Source organism: Eurosta solidaginis, chromosome 2 (assembly GCF_040869045.1).
Source record: "Eurosta solidaginis isolate ZX-2024a chromosome 2, ASM4086904v1, whole genome shotgun sequence".
Taxonomy (NCBI): domain Eukaryota; kingdom Metazoa; phylum Arthropoda; class Insecta; order Diptera; family Tephritidae; genus Eurosta; species Eurosta solidaginis.
Window position 1 is genome coordinate 37,376,363 of NC_090320.1, and position 24,763 is coordinate 37,401,125.

General features: G+C 39.0%; 1 protein-coding gene and 1 long non-coding RNA gene across 2 annotated transcripts; both read right to left on the minus strand.

The window, feature by feature from the left end:
• Positions 1–479: 479 nt before the first annotated feature.
• Positions 480–1,473, minus strand: LOC137241491 (uncharacterized). The gene is made up of 2 exons (XM_067769096.1): positions 987–1,473; positions 480–925 (listed from the first exon to the last, which is right to left on the minus strand). Exons 1-2 carry the CDS (start codon positions 1,471–1,473, stop codon positions 480–482), a joined length of 933 nt encoding a protein of 310 aa, XP_067625197.1.
• An 8,131-nt stretch (positions 1,474–9,604) lies between these two features.
• On the minus strand, positions 9,605–19,095 carry LOC137239576 (uncharacterized). The gene is made up of 4 exons (XR_010949422.1): positions 19,004–19,095; positions 18,734–18,935; positions 18,431–18,661; positions 9,605–9,979 (listed from the first exon to the last, which is right to left on the minus strand). It is a non-coding gene; the product is annotated as an uncharacterized lncRNA (long non-coding RNA).
• Between the last annotated feature and the right edge of the window lie 5,668 nt (positions 19,096–24,763).

The window sequence follows — 24,763 nt, forward strand, 5'->3', positions numbered from 1 at the left end:
AAGCTTTAAAGCTTCAAAAGCGCCATATTCTAAAAATATCTCAACTTTTAGACTCGCTTCACATATGTTAAGCTTTGTGTAGAATAGTATATGTGGTGCCCTACATTGAACTTATCTGCAAAGCAAAGCAACAACAAACAAAATGCAACAAAGCGTTCTATGAAAATCCCACAAAAAAACGAGAAAATGATACTTATATATATGTATGCGCGTCCGCAAACAAGTACCTAACCATTCACAAAATAACAAAACAACCATTAAGGGAAAAAGACATAAGTCAGAAAAAACCCTTTTTTATTTATAATGATGCTATTATATGTACATTTAATATTTCTGCTCTCTGTTTGTTGGTTAGCTGGTACTTTCCGTCTCTGACAAGCGTACTTTACAGACATATCAACGCCTGTAAAAAATGTTTTATTATATATTTAAATATGACAAAGAAAAACAAATCAAACCATCAAAGTAACTACCCATGTCTATTCCTGAAGAACATATATATGTTTTATAGCCTCTATCAGCTTCTTGAAGGGGTCTTCATGTTTCCTCAAAACTGATCGGCGCCACAAAAACTCTACAAGAATATCTTCGAATTTTGCAGGATGGTTATAATTTTCTTTGTAAAAATATCTCTTCACAACGCGCCATTGAGATTCTATTCTCTGTGTATGTGTGCCATCAGGTGCAACAAACGGGTTGCCTGGGTCGCTGTGGTTGACTTTGGAATGCAAATACCCATGTTTGGGTAAGCAATCATATGCCTTCCAAAAGTCTGTACGAATGGTCGTACCTTCCACCACATGTTTTTTAATTAGCGGTATAAGCGCATCCGCTGACCGATCATTCTTTGGGCACACTTCTAGCCTTAGGTCGTCACTGCCGTCTTCAATCATACCTAGGACCCAGTGACCTTCCACACTTCTACCTAAAATACAATACGTTTATATAGATTTTATTTAAAGCTTGTTTATTGTTTAAAAAAGTACCTTTGTTGTATTTCCTTTTGCCGAACTTGCTTTCGTCGATTTGAACAACTTTCCCAGGTCCACCAATCTTCCCCTTCTGCTTCTGCTGGTCTAATTGGAAAGTAACAACCACCTCGCGACAGTAGTTAAACCAATCGGTTATTGTACACGAGGAAAGCGTGGTACCTTCTACAAAATTCTCCAGCCTTGTGTCGGCAGTTGACCAACGGCGTGCATAGGCGTACATAAGGTAGAAAATTTGGGGTATAGATATCTTTAATTTTTCAAACCAAGTTCCCTTTGCACGTGACAACCCAGAATTGGCCCGACAGGAGCCTTTGCGACACTGAAAGGTACCCAAAGAGTTGTTACCTTTACAAACCAATGGCATATTAACTTTATGTATTTTGCAGGCTTTTGATTTCAAAATAAGTCCATTTTCTTCTGCAAAATAAATACATTTTTCAATGGACTCAAACCCCTTTATAACTTTTGCCAGATTCAGCATAGCCTGATTTTCGGCAGAAGAGAGAATAAATTTGGGAAAGCGTATGTTTGAAGCAGAAATGGTAGCTCTGCTACTGATAGAAGGTATATTAGAATCTGTAAAATGAATTACACGAATAAGTAACAGAACTCGTGAAATTTATGTGTAGATGTTGCGACAAAAAATTGAAGGAAAAATACATATATTTATATGGAGCAATTCACACTTAATGGCCGCGTCACAACCATCTTTTTTCATATAGATGTGACATTTTCATACAGATGTGCATATGCTTTGACTAAGAGTGCTTTCATCCTTTGCAAGTGAGAATCGCCAAAAAATGTTAAGAATGATAGAACATACCTTCGAAAGAATCACCAGTATCCTCAACGAAATCCCGATCGCTCGTGAAACAAACCTCTGATTCTGCAATCGAAATCAGTTAAATAAATCGGTTTTTAAGTATAATATAAATATAAACGAAATCTAACCATCATCAGTGTCAAAAGCAACATTATCCTCAGCAGTAACATGTATTTTAGTTGCATCGTTAACAGCAGAAGCTTCAAAAAATTCGACCGTTGTAAACGAAGCGTCTGCAATCAAAATAATAATAAATTCTTTTGTTGCATTAGACTCTGCCCCACTCTTCCTTTCTTTCTTTCTCTTTCCCAAATTCCTCCGTTTTCATCTGTCATTCTAATTCTGAGTCTCCCTCTCCTTTCCCCTCTTCCTTCCACAATACCACTCATACTCCCATCCAACTTCTATTTCCGAAAAAAATGGAACAAGTGCAGAATACATTCATTTGTAAAAAATGAAAAATCGAACTTTATAGAGGTTTTTATGCTGATTCCAACGGTGTATTTCTTTTTTTGGTGCAAATGAAAGGTTTAGGGGTAATTCCATGTCAAAAAGCGAAATTATGAATTTTTCAAATCAAAATATCTCCGAAACTAATGAATGGATTTCAAAAATTAAAAAAATCGAAAAATAACTTATAAAAATACCTTTCATCTGATGTATTTAATTTTTCTAGTCTTTATTTACCAAAAATTTCAAAAAACTCTTTTGCATTCGTGAACGAGCTGATATTACCTTATAACTCTTATGTTTATTGTTATGTTAGCCGATCCAACACCGGCATCGACATGCACAGTAATTCTGCGTAGAACACCTTTCTGCATAGGCGGCCTTCGGCCGCGCTTATAAAAAATAACCCTGGGCTACGCCATGCCAAGTCCGGGTGTGTGGTATAACCGTGGCTACCGCCACGGTGATGTCCTAAATAAATATACCTACATCGATAAAAATAATTGAACTCATATGACACCTTCTTTGTTTTCGCCCCTATATAATCAAGTTATACCTTCTAATATAAAGATATATATACCAAATTAAAGGTAATGAAATTATCTTCAACACGATAGTATTAAAGTATTTTGTCAATAACACATTTTTTCGACTTATTATTCGATTTATGATAAGTTAGCAATCATTTCCCCATAAAAACATAATTTTATTATAGAAATTTCTTCTAATATAGGTGTTTTATATATCAAACAAACCTTGTTTTATTACATATCTAAAGACATTACAATTTTCAAGATTGTCTCAATAGTTTCAAAGATATTTTGTTTTAGAAAAATGTAAAATTTACCTTTTGACGTTGAATTACCCCTATGGTTATTATTTGCACCAAAAAAATTATACGGTTGATCTCACCATAAACACCACTACCATACTCATATATGTATTTTTTTAATTTGACAAATGTATGTATTCTGCACTTAAACGAAAAAAATTTTTAAAACTGATTCTGTATCGCAAATTAACTAAAACATTAACTGACATGTCGCTGTACGAAGGCTTTGTATAGGTTTTATCAAAAAAAGCAATCAGCTAATAAGATAATAACACCTTCGACTGAATTCCCCACGATTTCAACCAACGCAACAATTTCCAAAACTTCTCTATAGAAATATGCAAAGATATATCTAAACTTGCTTTATATTTATGTTATAATTTCATATTATAATTTTAGCTTTTGAATAAATAAATAAATATCTAATCTTGAAAATAACCACCTGCAACATTATCATCAGCGGCACTGTCAACAGAAGCTGTAGCACAATTGACGTTTGAACTAAAAACATCTGAAATTTAAATTATCTTAATATCCATTCAAATTCTGATATAGCAAATTGAATCTAACCTCCCAAATAAGCAACCGCATTATCATCAGTAACTGCAATATCGACAATGTGACGATCGGCATTAGTAGTGGAAACATCTGCAATTAGACTTCTTTAATATACATTGTTTACAAACTGCGCACCAGAAAACGTTAACACAACTGTTTAGTGATTACCATCTGAACGCACCATTTAGTATTTCCGCGTATTAAATAAGTTCGGACTAATATGATAGCAAAGTGTAAAACTCGATTAAGTTGTCACTAAACAGTTGATCAACTGTTATGTTTTTTGAATGCTAATTTATATCACTCACTGAATGAAGTGTTTCTGCCCTACAAAAAATTTGGTCACAAAACTTATCCACGCCCATGCAAATGTGACTATGAATATAACCTATGACCGTAAAATGACTAGTCAAATGACGAGAGCGTTTTTGCAAGTAATAAGCACCATTGCATGGTCCTGCTATATCAATATGTAAACATTCCATAGGCTTTGTTGCTAACGGCCATGACCTTAGTGTATTTTTCACAGGCAATTTAGCTGCTGATGCACAAAGTTGGCAATTTCGTGAATATGTTACTATATCGTCGTCTATACCAGGCCAATATACGTAGCTCCTTGCTAGGAATTTCATTCGTTCTCTACCTGGATGTCCTCTATGTAACTGACACAAGATTCGTGGTTGCAGCTTCTTTGGAATAACTGTTCGTTCATGAAATATTAAACACTCTTGAATGACGCTGAGCGAATCTTTTTTTGCATAAAACGGCTGTAGTTATGTTGTTATTTCCTGCTTCCAGCCGTTGAACAGTGCTTTGTTGCCTTTCTGATCATTTCGAAACTCACCGGAAGTTTTTCGCATTGGTTTTCAATGATCGTATTCATTTCTTCTTCCATTTGAGTGCAAGCAATAACCATGTCTTCGTCTGACCTTGTGTGGTTTGCAGTAAGGCGTGAAAGCATGTCTACACATCCAAAGTCCGTCGTTTTTATGTATTGGATGTTGAAATGACGTTGAGCAACACCATCAGCTCAGTCAGAATTGGGAAGGACCTCTCCGACCCGTTCGAAACTAAACGAGGTTTCAGACAGGGTGACCCCCTATCGTGCGATTTCTTTAATTTGATGCTGGAGAAAATTATACTAGCTGCAGAACTTAACCGCACTGGAACAATATACTATAAAAGCGTGCAATTACTGGCATATGCTGATGACATTGATATCATCGGCCTAAACACCCGCGCTGTTAGTTCTGCTTACTCCAAGCTGGAAAAAGAAGCGGTAAAGATGGGTTTGATGGTGAATGAGGACAAAACGAAGTACCTGCTGTCATCGAGCAAAGAGTCAGCGCATATGCGCCTTGGCAACCACGCTACTGTTGGCAGCCATAATTTCGAAATAGTAAAAGACTTCGTTTATTTGGGAACCAGCATCAACACTAGCAACAACATCAGCACTGAAATCCAGCGAAGAATCAATCTTGCCAATAAATGCTACTTTGGACTAGGTAGGCAATTGAAAAGTAAAGTCCTCTCTCGGCGAACGAAAATCATACTCTACAAGTCACTTATTGTACCCGTCCTGCTATATGGGGCAGAAGCATGGACCATGACAACAGCAGATGAAGCGGCTTTGGGAGTGTTCGAGAGAAAAGTTCTTCGAAAGATTTATGGACCTCTACGCGTTGGCGATGGCGAGTACCGAAGAAGATTTAATGATGAGCTGTACGAGCTATACGCAGACATCAACATAGTCCAGCGAATTAAAACGCAGCGGCTGCGCTGGCTAGGCCATGTTATGCGAATGAAAGATGATGCTCCGGCCACGAAAGTGTTTCTATCGGAACCCGCCTATGGAAGCAGAGGTAGAGGGCGGCCCCCACTCCGTTGGAAGGAACAGGTGGAAAACGATTTAAACTCCCTTGGTGTGACCAATTGGCGCCAGTTGGCGGAGCGAAGGAGCGACTGGCGCGCCTTGTTGGACGGCCATAACCGTTTAGACGGTTAAGCGTCAATTAAGTAAGTAAGTAAGTAAGTAAGGATGTTGAAATCATACATCATCAATATTAGTGCCCATTGTTGAAGCCTGTTTGCTGCATACGTTGGTATGCCCTTATTTTTACCAAATATTGCGACTAGCGGCTTATGATCCGTGCACAGTGTGAACTTACGCCCGAAAATGAAACGATGCAACTTCTTTAACGCAAAGACTAAAGCTAAAGCTTCTTTTTCGATTTACGAGTATTTCTGCTCGGCATCCGTTAACGCTTTTGAAGCATGTTGTATGACCTTTTCTGACCCGTCCGGGAAGACATGGCAAATGAATGCTCCGTTCCCTTTATTGGAGGCATCTGCTACCACTTTCAATGATAATTTGGGTTATAATGCGTAAGCATTAAATCTGAATTTAAAATTGATTTGAATTGCTGGAAAGCTTTTTGGCAATCCCAGTTCCAAAAAAACTTCTCAATTTTATGAAGCAATTTGTCCAAAGGTGCTCTGATTTTGGACATTTCTGCGATAAACTTACCATAGTAATATACACTGCCCAGAAACGCTCTGACTTCTGAAATATTTTTGGGCTCTGGGAGTGCTAAAATCTGGCTTATTTTGTTAGGATCTGGTTGAATACTTGTCTTGCTTATTACGTTTCCCAGATATTTTACTTGTACAGAAATAAATTTTCTTTTGCTGAACTGGACGCGAAATTTATACTTTTGTAGCTGCTGAGCCACTTTACAAAGGTTTTCTACATGTTTTTCAAAGGTCGCGCCGCCTATGATGATGTCATCTATGTAGGCGACTGTGTCGTCTATACCTGATAATATAGTGTCCGTGATTTGTTGGAATGCTCCTGGAGCGCATTTGATGTCTGGTGCGAGTCGATTGAAGGTAAATAGTCCTATATGCGTGTTAATTGTGAGTAACTTAGCTGACTCTTCTGTGACGGGTACTTGAAGATACGCATCTGATAAGTCTATTACGGAAAAACAATGACTTCCCGCGACCTTAGCGTAAATTTCTTCTGGTGTATGCAGCGGATACTGATGTGGCTCTAAACATGCGTTTAGCACTGACGAATAGTCACCACAGACTCGAACCTTGCCGTTGGGTTTCTTCACTGCGACGATAGGTGCTGCCCAGTCCGAAAATTCTACAGGAGTGATAACCCCCAAATGCCTTAATCTATATAGTTCTTCTTCAATCAACGGTAACATAGAATATGCTACTGGCCTTTTTGCGCGAAATATTGGTTTTGCATCTGGTTTTAGATGCAATGTTGATGCAACTGTTCTACAATTTTCGAGATTTGGTTTGAATATGTCTGCATAGTCTTGCTGTAGCTGGTTTAAAATAGTTGTTTGTTGATCATATACCGAATTTACGTTGTTACAAATGAGATTAAGTGGTTTTTCCCAAATACGGAAAATGTCACACCAGTCAACACCTAAGATGTCCAAGGAATCAATATTTGTTACGAATAATTTACAATGCTGTACTTCCCCGTTTAGCCGGCTAGTAGTTGAATCTTATCCCTAGATGCGCTCGTAACGTATTTGTTCTCCAACCGAGTTCCAGGTTGACCCATTTGTACCCACGTAGACTTTCCAATTAGTGAGACGTCTGAGGCAGTGTCGACTTGCATTCTAACATCACATGAAGTTGCCGCTGCTGCTGGCTTTATGGTTACGGTTGTGTATTTTCGTCGAGTAACATGCGTTATGCGTAAGTAAGTAAGTAAACATGCGTTATCGAATTTACTTGTAAGCAATGGTTGTACCCTTTGTTTGCTTGCTGCTTATGTCGCTGTGATTTTGTGCTTTTGTCTTTGTTTGCGCTGTATGTGTTACAGTATCCAGCCTTATGACGGTATTTGTTGCACTGCTTACTTTTTTGACTATGATATGTACAATATTTTGCGTAATGCATGTCTCCACAATTCAACATGGTGTTTTTGGAATTTTTGCTTTGTTTGTTTTGTTTGGTTATTGCTGGACGATGGTTATTGCTGCTTTTGTCTCTTCCACCATTGCCGTGTCTTTCTTTAGATTTATGAATTTTTGGGCATGGCTTAATAGAGTGTTCAACGTTTGCTGCGAATTTGCTTCCAGCTTTGCCAATGTTTTTATACGTACTTCTGCTTCTGCGTGTGCTTGTAACCCAAATACATAAATGAGACATTTTAATTGATCTACCGAAAGTTCTGACAATCTAAACTTTTCACAATGAGCATTGACCCTGGCTGCATATGATACTAGGTCTTCCTGCTGATTTTTACTAATCTGTAAACATTTGTATCTTAAACTGAAAAGCGATTCGTTTGTCTCATTGAATTTAAAATCTTGAGGATTTTTTGGTAAAATATATGTTGCATACTTATTATATGCGATTGGGTTTAACTTTCTCATTAAAAGGCGAACACGTGAAGCGTCATTCAATTATTTGCCATCTACCAAAAAAATATCTTCATGACGTGCATACCACGTGTCAAATGTAAGTGCATTTGTGGCGCGGACCCCTCCGAAACCGGGGTGGAATTTTTTTAATATTTGTCCAGAAACAATATTTTTTTTATCATCCGGAATGAAGTAAAATGAAAAGGAAAATTCGGTATAACCTATTCTTATAGAGAAGTTGGTAGAGCATATAAATGATATTTTTCATATATAATGTGAAAATAAAATAAAATTATTTGTATCCATATTTTCATACCCATTTTCTCAAGTTTTTTTATGAGAAATTTTCATTGCGCTGGAGACTAGAAACCTTCCTCCGAAGTTCAAATCTTGCGATCTGTTTTTAAATAGCTTCGTTTGTACACTTATTAGTAAAAGTTTGTACACTTATTAAAGCGCATAAGTTTTGTTTGTAGACTTTACAGAAATAAAGGTTTATGCCAGTATACGACTCAACCTATGAAAACGGGGGTTTTTGTACTTCGTAATCAATAGCGAAATCACGGAGTGTGATATCTATAATACTGCGACGAATATTAGCATCACTAATTGATACTCACATCCCTAAGGTTATTAAATAAAGGCACAACAACATTAAAGTAAGCTACGTAAACACATTTGCCGTCTTTCAGTAAGTTTTACAGCACCGGCTTACGCTCAATTCTCACGGGAATGCTCTGGATCATTGAGAGACTTGAGAAGCAGATGTCGTGAAATTTTCGCAATGTTATAGGCAGATGTCGCCGCTGTTTTTCATTTAACTCATACGGCGAAAGGCTAAGCAGCGACATCTATTTTTGAAAAAGTAGGTATATTAAAGGCCGCGTTGCCAACCTAAAAAGAAGTAATTAACAAATTATCTGGCTCACAAATTGAACCAGACTTCTATCTGGATTTATCTGGCTCAAATCGTTGTTGTTGCATTTACATGCAAAATTATTTATCTGGCTCAAGATTTTGCCACCGGATGATAGCTATTAATCATCATCTACACATGACATACAAAGCAGCAGAGAGAAACTCGCCATCAGCCGAAGTAGTACTCACATCCCTACAAGACAGGTACCCGTTACCTAATCGATTACTTAATCGTTACCAATAACTTGGTCACCAATTATCGTCTTAATGACTTTTACATTGCTGTCGTGAAAAAGGTAACGCATGCGCTCTCTCAAAATAGTGTACTTGTGACTCGCTTTCTCGCTCTTACCTGTTGTGTTTTCGCTCGATGCTATTTACATTTTTAAGTTACTTCCTTAGGTATGTTTTTGTTATCGCTAACCAAAACATATGCAACAACAACAACACGGGTAACTGGCCTATCGGTTACCAGTACCGGATACCTTCTGTCAATTCGCTTTTTATATGAATGAAACGCGTCCCTTTTGTTTAAATAATATTTAATTATGAATAAATTATGTATACAATGATTTTTACAAACAATTTCCTTAATTTTCTAGTAAACCTTACATATGTGCATATTTATATGTACAAACTACATATGTAAAGACAAACTCATTCGTAGTCGTGCCCTTTCTGAAACCATTTTGAGTTTCGAAGCTCGCACTGATGGTGCTCAATTTTTCCTGCGCGGGTGGTGTTGTTAGTATCAGTTTGCATAGATATGAGTGTTGTAGATATAATACCGGAATATATGCAGCCCCATTTCGTGGTATCAAAGTCGATTTGCAGGTGATGTTGAGCCTTTGAACTTGACCCTTTCCCATAATATGCATGGTAGGGCCTTATATGTGATACTAAAAAGGCCGAGGGACAGTTGTCGCAGTTTTCTTGTAGTTTGAGCAAATGTACGTTCTTCTTACAGCCACAGCTGGAATATTGATATGCCCACATCGTCAAATCGAATTACCTAGAATGAAAAAGAAACGAATATCAGTAAGGATAGATAATAAGTTTTTAATATAACCGGAAGTGCTTAATAAATACAAGATACTCAAGGGGATTTCAGATAACTAGAATCAGGACCTGTAAAGTAAATTCAAGTGAACCTCCAACATGCCAAGGCATCTTCCGGTAACGGGGGTACCCGAAGATTATAACAAGGGATAATTGATAGATGTTGGGGTAATAGATAGTAAATTAGGCGTGCTACAAAAACAAAAACGAAAAAATGCAGATGACTGTTTAATCCATTATGCGAAGTTCTTTGAATGGATGTGCAAATTGAAACGGGCAAAGTACTACTAAAACTGTAGGGGTACCCGAAGATTATAACAAGGGATAATTGATAGATGTTGGGGTAATAGATAGTAAATTAGGCGTGCTACAAAAACAAAAACGAATAAATGCAGATGACTGTTTAATCCATTATGCGAAGTTCTTTGAATGGATGTGCAAATTGAAACCGGCAAAGTACTGCTAAAACTGTTTTCCGCGAGTAACCCGGGAACGAATTGATATGACTACGTCTATTCTTCTTTAGCAGCAGTGCCGAGCACCAATTCCCTTTTGGACAGGAAAGTAAACGTTTGGTTGTCTGCAAGTTTATCATATGCCAGTACAGAACATACTCGTTTGCTGGATCTGAGCAGTACATCTAATTTTCCCAGATTTTCTGGGCTCAGCGAGGGTATCCTCCTGAATGGTGCATGTGTACCCTGCTGCCTTGCCTGGCCGCTTACCCAACAACACCAGGCACGACGGAACTTGCCTTGCGACACCCAAAGTGCACTCACGCTTCTCATGGCTCCAGAGGGTTAGTGGGCTTAGAGTATACTCGTGGTAGCTATGCCTGTGGTAAGAGGCGACTAAAATACCAAATTGATTCAAGGGGTTTTGTAGCGCAATCCTTTCAATGGGTTGCCAGCGCAATATATAGCCTCTCCAACCCAATTGTCGACGTCACCTACCCGTGCCGAATCCTGTTTCTTTAACAGCCGAGGCTCTTGCGACCTCATGTTCCTTATGGATCTACATTTGAAGGCGCTTAGTTAGCTGACATCGCTTACTTAACCGGTAGATTCTAAAGTAAAAACCAAAACACAAAATATAGGTTAGGTTGAAGTGGCCGGTTCATGAGGATCTCACATAGACTGAATGAGTCCGTAGTGTTACCAGAAGTTTGTTTTAACGACCAAGCTGAAAAACCTATCAAGAACCAGGAGCTATGTTATAAAAAAACTCCGTCCTCTTGACAAATACTAGAAGCTTCCTAGGACTTAAGCCACTTGCTGTTTCTAGATCTGACAGCTTTATCACTCCTAATAGCTGGAGCCTTAGCCTGGCAAGCGGAGGGCACGATATTTCTCAGGGAGGCCCGGTATTTCTCGGGGAGCCCGCGATTTAGAGGTACTAAGACATTTTTTTAATTCAGGAGAGTCTTTAGTTGTTCCATGTGGAAATTTTAAGCCGAATTTCAAAAGCAACGAATATTGATAATGATTTTTTTACCTGGTCCCTCGAACAGTGAGGAGACAATAAAAACATCAAACAAAAATATATGTTTACATGAATCCGAAATCCTAAAGTTTTCGTGGTAACACTGATGAAGGTTCATCTTCAAAAAGCCTTCCAACAATACCACCAACTCTGTATCAAAGTCTAGATTATTTAAACGACTTCGGTACCGTGAATAATGAGTTTTTGCGATCTAAAGAAGTCAACGAAATAATTCGTCGAGGTCATCAAAAGTGCCCTGTTATTTTTCACGTGATTGTCATGACGAGGCATTTCCTACCTCGTTGTTAAACAGAATCTTGCCAAATGTAGAGAAAGTGGAGCGTCACTGGTTGGTGTGGAGCGCCAGTAGCAATGCTTTTTATTGCCTACCATGTCGTCTGTTAAGCACCAATACTTTAAATCGACCTAAAATTTGTTGTCCTGGCGAATATTCGAAATTCCAGGTATGGAAGAAGCTATACGCTAAACTGCCATCACACGAAAATACTGAAGATCACATTAAATGTTATATTCAATGGCGATCTTTACAAAACCTAATTCGAAAGGAGGCTACAATTGATACACTTATCAATGAACAGCTAATCACTGAAACTCAAAAGTGGAAATAAATTTTATATAGAATTTTGGACACTATTTTTTTTTTCAATAAGCGAAAGGATGGACATTTTTTGGGCATCTAAGATCTCATAAGCCATTATGATCCGATACTTAGAGATCATTTAGAGAAAGTTAGGATTTCACAATAGCAGCACAAACGTTTACAAGTTCACTATCTTTCCCCAGACATTCAGAACGAGTTTATAGTAATTTGTGCAAAGCATGTGAGGGAAACTATATTAGATCAAGGCAAGAAAGCTAAGTATTTTGCTATTATCGTTGATGCTATGCTTGATGCTAGTCACGTTGACTACGTTCATTTGGCGCTCACTCCATTTCAATTCGAAAGCAACAAATTTACAATTCCAGAACAGATTTTGGCTTTCCTGAATTGTAACCAAAAAACTGCTCAGAAAATCGCTGATCTAATTTGCCATACATGATTGAAGATTGTCGTGCACAAGGGTACGATAACGGCGCCAATATGAAAGGAGCTTACAAGGGAGCACTACGTCACATTCTCGACAAAAACTCGAATGCTGATTACTCGCCTTGTGCAACCCGCAGCTATGATAGCGTTTTATTTTCTGGATAAAGTGTTACGCAAGCGTTGTTGTTCTATTCTAAAAAACAGGCAACGCCTTTACGGGGTATTTCGTTCTTTTGTGAAAATTCTTGCCTGCTCGCAACGCAAAAGCGTTACACTTTGACCCTGTATAAAATGGCGGTGTGGCAGTGCAACTTTGTGAAACTCTCAATTCGCTCATAAGTTCACATATACTCTGTTAATATGAGTGAATTTGGTGAGTTGAAATGTTCTTTGTATGCACTATGTTGACCATTTTCTGGGGTAGGAGTAACTCTATTGTTGTTGTTGTTGTTGTAGCGATAAGGTTGCTCCCCGAAGGCTTTGAGGGATATTATCGATGTGATGGTCCTTTGCCGGATACAGATCCGGTACGCTCCGGTACCACAGCACCATTAAGGTGCTAGCCCGACTATCTCGGGAACGATTTATGTGACCACATTAAACCTTCAGGCCATCCCCTCCCTCCCCATCCCAAGTTCCATGAGGAGCTTGGGATCGCCAGAGCCTTGTCTGTTAGTGAAACAGGATTCGCCGCGGATAGGTGAGGTTGACAATTAGGTTTGGGGAAGCTATATATTGCGCTGGCAACCTGCAGGGTTGCGCTACACAGCCCCTGGAATCTGATATTTTAGTCCCCTCTTACGCATACGACAGGCATACCTACCCCGGGTATATTCTGACCCCCTAACCCGATGGGGTAGAGTATTACAATTACTTAGGCAACAATTTATTTCAGAAAAGAAAACGCTATCAATTTATGTGGTGTTGATGCTGCAGAATGTTGTACGGCTGCAATTATTTTCTTCGGCAGCACTCCACAACGATGTGACATCCTCAAAAAAAAATGTACCTAGCTCTCTTCATAGTCTTTCAGCCAAAAGCCAAATTTCACTGCGCAAGCATACGGCGATGTTACCGGCATTCTCAAGTACATCAACAAGTTCGAATGTATCTTGCTGTCCTCAATTTGGTTCAAAACCCTACCATTAATGAAAGAAGCGTGGTCCTCCAAGCGAGAGACGCCACCACAGATGTTGAGGTCCGACATCTAGATGCATTATTAGCTGATTTGAAGTTGATCAGGAACCAATGGAAAACAATTTTAAACGAATGCAAAACAGTTGCTATTCAATTGAACATCTCGCCAAAGTTTCCGGATATTCGAAAGAGAAAACCCAAAAGGCGTTCTGAAGATAATTTAAATGAGGTGATTACGGATGATTCAGAGTCTGATTTCAAAAACAATACATTCTTGGTGATCGTTGATTCGGCAATTACTGGCATTACTGAACCATTTGCAGCTATGAGAAATTTGAACGAAAAGTTTTCCTTTTTGTGGCAATTTAAGACATGGATGAAACTACGGTTCGGGCGAGCGCAGCAAAATTTGTCGAAAAATACAAGTCGGATATTTCTCAAAGCTTAGAATGTAAAATAGTTCACTTGAAACACATTTACGAAGCAAATTTTGATAAGGTCTGTGACCATTGGAATTGCTAAATGCCGTCTATGTTCAAAATCTGTGTACAATTTTCCCCAACTTTTGTATTGGTTTACGTACCTTTTGCACTTTACCTGTCACTGTATCTAGTGCAGAACGTTCCTTCAGCGTCCTTTCAAGAATGAAAGACTTTCATAGATAGTGTTCATCTAACGAACGAGTTTTAGGACTTGCCACGCTTTGTGTTGCATCCGTTTTGGCAAGACAGTTAAATTTTGATATTATTATAAAAAATTTTGCAGCGAAAAAAGCAAGTAAAGCCACTCTTTGATATCCGAACATTCTATATTGAATAATTAAAATTTATAATCATCATTAAATTTATCAGAAATGTATGAAAATGTTACCAAATAACTAGAAAAGATTATTTGAAATAATATGTGGCTGTTAACCCTTTCGATCCGACTTTTGTAGAATGTATATGGAAACATAATTTTTGAATATTTCAAGTTAAAATAGATCACGCGGCGGCCACCGTGGTGTGATGGTAGCGTGCTCCGCCTATCACACCGTATGCCCTGGGTTCAACTCCCGGGCAAAGCAACATCAAAATTTTAGAAATAAGATTTTTCAATTAGAAGAAAATTTTTCTAAGCGGGGTCGCCCCTCGGCAGTGTCTGGCAAGCGCTCCGATTGTATTTCTGCCATGAAAAGCTCTCAGTGAAAACTCATCTGCCTTGCAGATGCCGTTCGGAGTCGGCATAAAACATGTAGGTCCCGTCCGGCCAATTTGTAGGGAAAAATCAAGAGGAGCACGACGCAAATTGGAAGAGAAGCTCGGCCTTAGATCTCTTCGGAGGTTATCGCGCCTTACATTTATTATTTATAGATCACTAAATATGTGGTAGCATGATGATCGCTGTATTTTTGTCTACAATGATATTTAAGGGCGGGACTTATGTGTCCCATTAGGGTTTTATAATGGGACATATATGACCCATAAGTATTTATTACGCATGTATGCATAACATTTTTTAAACAACAAAAGTATTATTTATGCAGTTTTTTATTGAATTCAGTATAAAAAAGTAAAATATTTCATTTGTACATAAGTTCATACATAGCATTTCAAAACTATATGCAAAGAGCGCAAAATAATTTATGAAGGAGGAGAAGCGAAACAGTTTTTACAAAAATACAAATTACCAGTTTTGCAAATAGTTTTCGTTCTTTTCTCAATTTTCCTCAGGGCACATGAGGCACATCGACGTCTCTTAGTTCTTAAGATCGGCAAATGATCGCCAACTTTTTTCATATTCTTCAAGCTGTTTGATCGCCTTCCCTGCCGACGAGATCTTTTGTAGTCGGTGGTCTCTCTAACTTTTGATACAAAGGACTCAGCAAGTTGTACTATAAATTCTAGAAAAGGAAGTTTTTTTCGATGCACCCCGAGTGATAACCCACTCATTCACAGCACAAATCATTCCAACGCGATAAAAAACTTTCTCCCACCATTTGGTTGACCTACGATCAATATACGTTACAGAAACGCGTCCAATCACTATATAAACTTCACCAGCGTCTGTACAAGCTATTCTTTGCCGCTTAGCCTTTGATTTACGCATTATATCTATCCTTTCGTTTGTGCACTGCGCAATATATTGTGACAAACTTTTTGGAAAGATTTTACGAAATATATCATATGGTGTTGTAAGGCATGAAATGCTCTCTGCGATTTTGCAATTACGCTATTGGTGACCAATTTTCGTGGTAGGAAAGGATCACTAGGAGAGCTCCAAATAATAACTTCTGCACTACTGACATCAGGTACTACTGTTGCCTCGTGTTGATCTCTCAGGTTAACATCCTTATCCGAGTAGGCTTGTTCTGACTCACCTGAGTCAAATTCAGTGTCACTGTTATCTTCTGAGGGATCGTAAAGGCTATCGCTTCCAATACCAAAATGTACCTGAAAGATCCTCGTTCTGTTCGTCTTCCAGGATATCTGTGATTTCATTTTCACTTAGTTTAGTTGCCATTTACAGTTCCTAAAAGAAATTAACATTAAATATATATAGGGTCGAAAACTATCTACTGGGACATTAATGTCCCATCAAAAAATACTGCAGGGACATAAGCGTTCCAAAGAAAATAAATATCCAAAATCTTTGAAAATAAACAACTAAATATATATTTTTTAACTTACCGTAAGCAAATGCAGGTTCCGATTTAAAAACAGTAACGAATTAACGCTTTTGAACAATTATTTTAAGCACAAGAACGCAATTAGCACGAGTTTCTTTGAAAACTGTCGACATATTAATTAGTAAAATAAACAAAAATGCTTAATAACGTGCATGTTTATAAATGTAAAATGTAAATAACCCCATAAGCTAATGTTTGGGACTTTTTTGCGCCACTTTAAATACCTTATAAGATATTTAGGAACTTACAAACTTTTCGTGGGACAATAGTGTCCCTGGAGGGTCGAAAGGGTTAAAAGAGAATTTTATTTCTACGTTACAATAAAATAAAACAAATAGTAAATATTCTGTGTTAATTTTATTGTCAGCTCTTAGCCAAAAATCATTTAGTTGATGTGGCAAAAATTTTTTTGATGTAATCCATCAATAATGATTTATGAATGAAACGTCATTAATTCACGTATTAGTGGATTTTTTATAGGGGGCCCGTAAATTTTTTTAGTCCCGGGCCCGGATTTTCTCTCTACGGCCCTGGTTCGAAGACGCCAGAGGGGATTGAAGCCAGAGTCTCCGGACCCAGAGTCAAAATATCAGTACCTCTAAAAGCACATACGAGCAGCTTTCAAGCGGAAGTATTCGCCATATGTTGGTGCGCTAAGCTGAACCTTCAGCGCTGATACTCCAATGAAACAATTGCCATACTCAGTCAGACAGTCAGGCCCCACTAAAGGCAATTGTGGCGTTCGAAATAAAGTCAGCACTGGTCCTTGGGTGCACAACGTAGTACTGTTGCACTGGGTCCCCGGCCACAGGGGAGTACAGGATAATGAGCAGGCGGACTCTAGTGTTTAGTCTTTAGCTGTATTGTGGAATCAACGCCTCTAACACTCCTCTCATTATGGTCCACCCCTGTTGAAACTTTCTGTTTCCTTGGACTCCCGTTAGAGGACATTGATGCCAATTTGTGATCTGTCGCACCTATTGGATGGGGCGAAGCACTGCTACAATAAGAGCAGGCGGACAATCCGGAAAGAGAGGCAGGAACTGCATTACCCATCGATCCCGAGCCGTTCCTGTCAGTTGGCTCACAGGGGCATTTATTAGGAGAAGGGGGGGGGGGGGGGGAGAGAAGAACACTGGAGCAATACGCCAGGTTTGAGACAATCTAAGTTACTGTTAGGAAGTTATAGCACAAGTCGCTACAGGGCAATAATAGACCTATCGAAAGATAACCGAAGAATCCCAAGAGCTTTCTTACAGGGCATTATAGACTGAGCAGCCGTATGCAGAAAGTGGGCATACTATCGAATAACACATGCCGATCTTGTGATCGATCAGCAGACGGCGGACCATATCCTCCAAGAATACGAAGCAATCTCAAAACGTAGGGCTAAGTTTATGGGCTCACCATGGCCAGTGCATTCCCACATTTAATCCCTCAAGCCAAGAACTCTGCTAGGGCTCATCAAAGAAGTCGGCTACGATGAGGTGCTGTGAAGGAGATGTGCAAGTCACTGTGCAATCCTCAATAAATTATCTATCTACGTTCCGGTAACAAGCACCATTGAGGTACTAACCCGACCATCTCCGGACCTATTGATATGACTACATTGAACCTTCTAGGGATTTAATATTAATAATGACCTCAATGCGAAAGTCTGCTAAAATTTACCATTCTCCATGGAATGCCACATATATAACTTCCCACGTTTTGAATCAGTAATGAAAAGAGCAAAATTTACTAAAATTTTAACTGGTTGTGGGTAAGGTGTTGATGTCCTCTCTTAACGCAATGTAATGGCAACGGCGACGCAGGGAAAATAATAAAAATCCTATAAATCTACTGATCATAATTAATTAATCCCTCCCTTTCTATGCAGTTGTATGCATACATACATATGGGTTTTGTTCTCCAAACGCTATTTAAAGAAATCAATTGGTATTTACATGAACTTCGAACTCTTTGGTATTTGCCTTCTTCAGTTGATTATCAAAAAAAGCATGACAAATTATCACTAACAAATTCATACATGTTGTTTATATATTTAATATGGTAGGCAATTTACTTACCTTTTCTGGTGCGATGATCCTGGACAATCGGGCCTGACTAGACGAGATTTATTTTGCTTTAACATAGCGTGCTTAACGCGAACCATATCATGTTAGGGCACAATTTCGATTATGCAACCAATCAAAGAAATGTCGTGCTTGCAATACTGCTATGATAGCAGCAGCAGCTCCCGGTGGCGGCACATAAACAACAGTTGCATGCGGATCAGTTGCATTTTTTGCTTCGGCTACCTATTCAATTTTAATTCACATTACATTATCTACTATTGCAATTTTTAATCAATACAAATCAATATAAATTACCGAAGCAAATACTGGCAAACCAAGATGCGTAGTTCCACCCTTTTTTGGGAAAATACATCCAACCAATTTTGTACCGTATTCCAAAGCATGTTGGTTGTGGAAAGTACCTTGTTTACCGGTAAATCCTTGGCAAATGACCCGTGAATCTGCATTTAATTGTAGGTTTCTTGTTGTTTTGGCATTTCCTGAGCTGAATCGCACCCTGCCAGAGATGATATACATATATTAGAATAATATAACATTTTTTTTATTATTTAAAAATACACATACGTATGAGTGAAAAGCAGAGAGTATATAATGTTGCTTTGGTTGTAGCAATAAGGACACTCCCCCGAGAGCGATTTAGTATGACCACCTGAAATTAAATGTTTCCCGGAATAATTAATAAATTGTCGTATTAAGATGACGCTGTCATTTCGATGACAGCAAGAAACGTCGATGTGTTAGTGGAGAGCGAAAAAAGCTTTGAATGTGTGGGTGAACTAGTTACCTTCGTCTTGTAGGGATATAGACACGCATATGACTATGCGAGAGACAATAAACTACCACAGATCACACAAGAAGATTCCGCATTGCGCATGTAAACATTAGATCACCTGTTTTTTATGACGTATGAACTGAGTCTTTTCCTTAATGTAGATGCGCAGAACGAAGCAATTTTGAACTCGTGAATGCGCAATCTGGGTAGGTGATTTGTGATAAACTACAAATATACATGTACATATATGGCTGGTAACCAATCATTAAGTTTGCGAAGTTACTAGACCTTAGGAGAAATGGGTGGACGAGGCAACGGAGAGTATAAAAGCAGCGAAAGCTGAGTAGTCAGTAAGCAGTTTGATTTAAACACGCAATTAGTTGTGAAGTAAGAATTATTGTGAGTACTCTCAAAGTAGTCTAATAAAGAACATTTGGTAATACAGATCATTGGAGTGTTTTATTCAACAGTTTAGCAATTCGAACGTTAGCAGAAGGTTTGGAATAAGTGGAATTTCAATAAATTCGTTACAATACCTGCACTAGTAAAATTTTCAGTGAATTTTTTTTGTAGATCAGCAACTGCAGGGTAAAGGGAAAGTTCGTTCAAAATTTTAAGTTGAAATTGCACATACTAAACGGGATATGTTTTGAGTTTTATTATGAAAACTAAAATAAGGTTTTGATCATTATTCTTGATTTAAGAAGTAGTTATCTTGATTTAAAAATCGAAAATAATAATTATGGCTAAAGAAAAACGTTAAAATCAGAGGTTGTTGTTGTAGCGATAAGGTTGCTCCCCGAAGGCTTTGGGGAGTGTTATCGATGTGAAGGTCCTTTCCGGATACAGATCCGGTACGCTCCGGTACCATAGCACCATTAAGGTGCTAGCCCGACCATCTCGGGAACGATTTATGTGGCCACATTAAACCTTCATGCCATTCCCTCCCTCCCCACCCCCAAGTTCCTCATGGTCGCCAGAGCCTCGTCTGTTAGTGAAACAGGATTCGCCGCGGATAGGTGAGGTTGACAATTGGGTTTGGAGAAGCTATATATTGCGCTGGCAACCTGAAGGGTTGCGCTAGTCGCCTCTTACGACAGGCATACCTACCGCGGCTATATTCTGATCCCCTAACCCGCTGGGGGTTAAAATCAGAGGTAATAATTATTCTTGAGTAAAAAAATTTAAATCAAAATTTATTTTTATTAGTGAAAAAAATTTAAAAAATCAATGAAAATAATATTTCTGATATAAATTGTTAAAATCAAAATCAATTATTATTTTCAATCGAAAAGGTTTAACTCAAAAGTATTAATAATTTAGATTTATTTGGATAAAAATCTAAAAATATTGTAACGAAATTAGGGAAATTCTGCTTATTTGAAACCTTTTGCTAACGTTCCAATCGCTAAACTGTTGAATAAATCACTCCACTATTTAGTATTGCAAACTGGTCTTTATTTAGATTACTTCAAGAGTAGTACTTCACAATTATACTTCACAACCAATAGCGTGTTTAAATCAAAACTGAAAACTGACTACTCAACTTGCGCTACTTTTATACTCTCTGTTGCCTTGTCCGCATATTTCTCCAAATGTCTAGACGTTTCTCCTTCTAGAATCTCCTACTTATTTACCAGTTATATGCGTGTGTATTTGTCGTTTATAACCTCTCGCATAGCCATATGCGTGTGTATATGTGAGTACTACTTCGGCTGATGATTACATGTGTTTATGGGTATCTCTCCGTTGCCTTGTATATGTGTGTGTAGATGATGATTGATTTGTTTACGTACACACGAGTCGCTGCTTAGTATCGGCTTACTGCTGGTAGTATCGCTTAGCGATGCTAATATTCGTCACAATATAAATCACTGAAGATTCCAACAGGTTATGTCAAGACAAATATGGTGGTACATATATCCAAACTTACTTTGCAGTATTCAGAACATACTAATTTTTTGGGTCGAAATAAAGAAAAGAATTATTATTGTAACGAATTTACTACAAATCCTCTTATTTGCAACCTTCTGCTCAGTTCGAATCATCAAACTGTTGAATAAATAACTCCAATATTTAATTATGCAAAATGGCCTTTATTAAAGTACTTCACAATAAATAACTCTACTATTGCTCGATAGATAGCGTGCTTAATCAAATTTGACTCTCGCGCCTCTACGGTTGGGGTTTTTATACTCTGTGATTTCCTCGTTGCATCTTCAAGGCGCTTCCAGAATGTACTTAGTTACTGCCATATAATTATAACTACAGATGCACGTGTATAGCTTCTCATATGTGCGTGTATTTGTGAGCGACACTTCCACAATTATAATTGCATACTTTTGGGAGCATCTCAGATAAGATATCTGCATGTGTTTGTGCATCTCTTCTCCGCTGCGTGTACGTACATATGTGTAGAAATAATGATTGATTCGTTTATGTAGATACATAATGATTAATTTATGGATGTACATACAAGTCAGTCTTAGCATCGGCTTAGAGATGACAGTACCCCTTAGTGTTGCTAATATTCGTAACACTGCCCTCCACCTAAGTCTGATCGTCCCGATCAGACAAATCTCTCGATCTAAACGCTGCCAGCCTTTCCAAATGAACCACTTTCATTTTGGTTCGTGGTTTGCCAATGGTTTGTATGCGGTACACTACATCGTTCATCCGTTTTACAACTTTGTATGGGCCTTCCCAATTACACTGCAATTTCGGGGACAAACCTTTTTTTCGTTGTGGGTTGTATAACAGCACCAAATCTCCTTCCTGAAACCCTTCCGAATTAATTGCTTTGTCGTACCTCGCTTTCATCTTGTCACTCATAATCTTTGATCGTTGCCTTACAAGATCGTGTATCTCTCTCAACTCTTCTTCCAAGACACCAGTGGATTTCTTTACATTTCTCTCTGCATCGGCATCTATCTCAAACTTCAAATCAGCTGGCAGTCGAAGGTCATTGCCAAAAATTACCTTTGCGGGAGTTTGGCCCGTTGTCTCATGCACTGCCGATCGGTAAGCCATCAAGAATAATGATATATGTGTATGTATGTTATGGTACTTGTCTACTACTTTCCTTAAATGCTCCTCCAATGGTCTATTGAATCGTTCACCATACCATCGGACTGAGGATGCAATGCAGTTGTCCGTGTTTTTCGAATTCCCAATGATTTACACATTTCCGGAACACAGCTGATTCGAAATTCCTGCCTTTGTCAGAATGTAATTCCATTGGTACACCATACCTTGCAACCCAATTGTTTATAAACACTTCTGCTACTGTTTCCGCTTCTTGATTTGGGATTGGGTATACCTCTGGCCATTTGCTGAAATAATCCATAACCACCAGTACATATTTGTTTCCGCAGTTGCTAGTAGAAACGGACCTGCGACATCCATAGCGATCCTTTAAAATGGCGCACCTGAGTTATATTGCTTCATCTGGCCATGACTTCGGGTTTTGGGCCCTTTCGCTCTGCTGCAAACCTTGCAGTTCGCAATCACCGCAGTGAGCGACTGACGGCAACCAACCCAATATAATCTCTGTTTAATCTTCTCGAGCGTTGTCGTGATTCCAAGATGACCCCCGCTGGGACCATTATGCAGCTCGCTGAGCACGTCAGGAATCCTCTTTCTGGGAACAACTATCAGCTTCTTCTTGCATTGACCATCCTCACTCTCCCATACTCGATGCAAGCAACCGGATATGACTTCGCAATGGGACTCTCTGCTGACATCTCCTCTCTATTTGATCTTTCGTTTCGTTCGAGCCCTTGCATAACATGTGACAGATCTGTATCTTCTAGGTGACACTTTCTTAGTTGTTCCTTGTCCCATTCATCCGTACACGTTATAGCCATTAGCCGGACATCTATAATGTCTTCTTTAGCCTCGGCCTTTGAACATTGCTTGCATTCCAAACTACATGGTCTTCGTGACATTGCATCGGCATTCCCATGGGTACTACCTTTCCGATACTCAATGGAAAAGTCATAGCTTTGTAGCCGCTCGATCCACCGTGCCAATTGTCCTTCTGGATTACGGAACTGCAGAAGCCATTTCAACGCTGCGTGATCTGTCCTGACGCGGAATCGCTGGCCGTAGAGGTATTTTTGAAAATGTTTAATGCACTCTACCAATGCCAACAGCTCTCTCCGTGTAACGCAATAGTTGCTCTCTGGTTTTCCAATCGAACGGCTGTAGTATGCAACTACCTTCTCCTGTCCATCGACCAGTTGTGATAAAACGCCTCCTATAGGATATCCACTCGCATCTGTATCTAGAATAAAGGTTGCTCCTGGAATCGGATATGCCAACATTGGGGCAGTGCACAAACGCTCTTTCAATGTTTGGAAAGCCACTTCTTGCTCCTTCCTCCATTCAAAAGCTTTATTTTTTCTTGTAAGCTCATGGAGGCTATGGGCTACGCTGGAAAAGTTTGGTACAAATCGCCGGTAATATGTGCACAGCCCAAGGAAACTTCTTAATTCATGCAAGTTCTGTGGTCTTGGCCTATCCTTTACTGCCTCTATCTTTTCATCCGCTGTACGGATACCTTCTGTCGTTCCCTTGTGACCCAAATAATTTACTTCCTTTTTAAACAGCGCACACTTTTTGGGACTTAGTTTCAGACCAGCGCCAGCTATTCTTTGGAAAACTTCCTCCAAGTTTTTAAGATGTTCATCGAAGTTCTTGCCCAATACGATGATGTCGTCCAGGTATACCAAGCATGTTTTCCAATGCAGTCCTTTCAATACCTGATCCATGAGTCTCTCAAAAGTAGCTGGTGCATTACAAAGCCCAAAAGGCATTACTGTAAATTGCCAAAGACCATCTCCGACGCTGAAGGCTGCTTTTTCTTTGTCTTTGTCCTTCACCTCCACTTGCCAGTAGCCACTTTTCAAGTCCAGTGTGGAAAACCATTTCGTACCAGAGATCGAGTCCAGAGTGTCGTCAATTCTTGGCAATGGGTAGCTATCCTTTTTCGTGACGTCGTTCAACTTGCGGAAGTCCACGCAAAACCTCATTTTTCCATCCTTCTTCTTCACAAGTACCACAGGTGAGCTCCATGGACTAGCTGATGGTTCGATGACGCCGCTGTCGCTCATTTCTTGTACGATTTGACTCACAACTTCCCGTTTTGCCAGTGGAACACTACGAGGAACTTGACGTATCGGCCTCGCGTCTCCAGCGTCAATTTGATGTTTCACAACATTGGTGCGGCCTGGGTTGGAACCATCCTGGTCAAATATGTTTGCGTACTTTAGGAGCAGTTGCTTTGCCTTACTCTGATAATCTTTCTCTAGCCCCTCCGTCCATGCCGTGATGTTATTTGAAAGATCAGTGTTACTAGATGAAACGTTTTCCTGGAGCTGTTCACAGTTAATAACTACTTCAGTCTCTTGGCATCTTCCCAAAATAGCTCCTTTGGTCAGTTTGAGTGGTGACTTCAACTCATTGAGCACTCTTACCGGAATACGTCCATCTTGTTTTGTCATAGCTAGGGTTTTTCCTACAAGTATGTACAGTGCTGATTTGTTTGCTGC

Excerpts from the sequence above, each read along its gene's own strand:
- LOC137241491 (XM_067769096.1), bottom strand. The coding sequence starts at position 1,473 with ATGCTGAATCTGGCAAAAGTTATAAAGGGGTTTGAGTCCATTGAAAAA. Across the intron at positions 926-986 it reads CAAAAGGAAATACAACAAAG|GTAGAAGTGTGGAAGGTCAC; the intron begins GTACTTTTTTAA and ends ATTGTATTTTAG.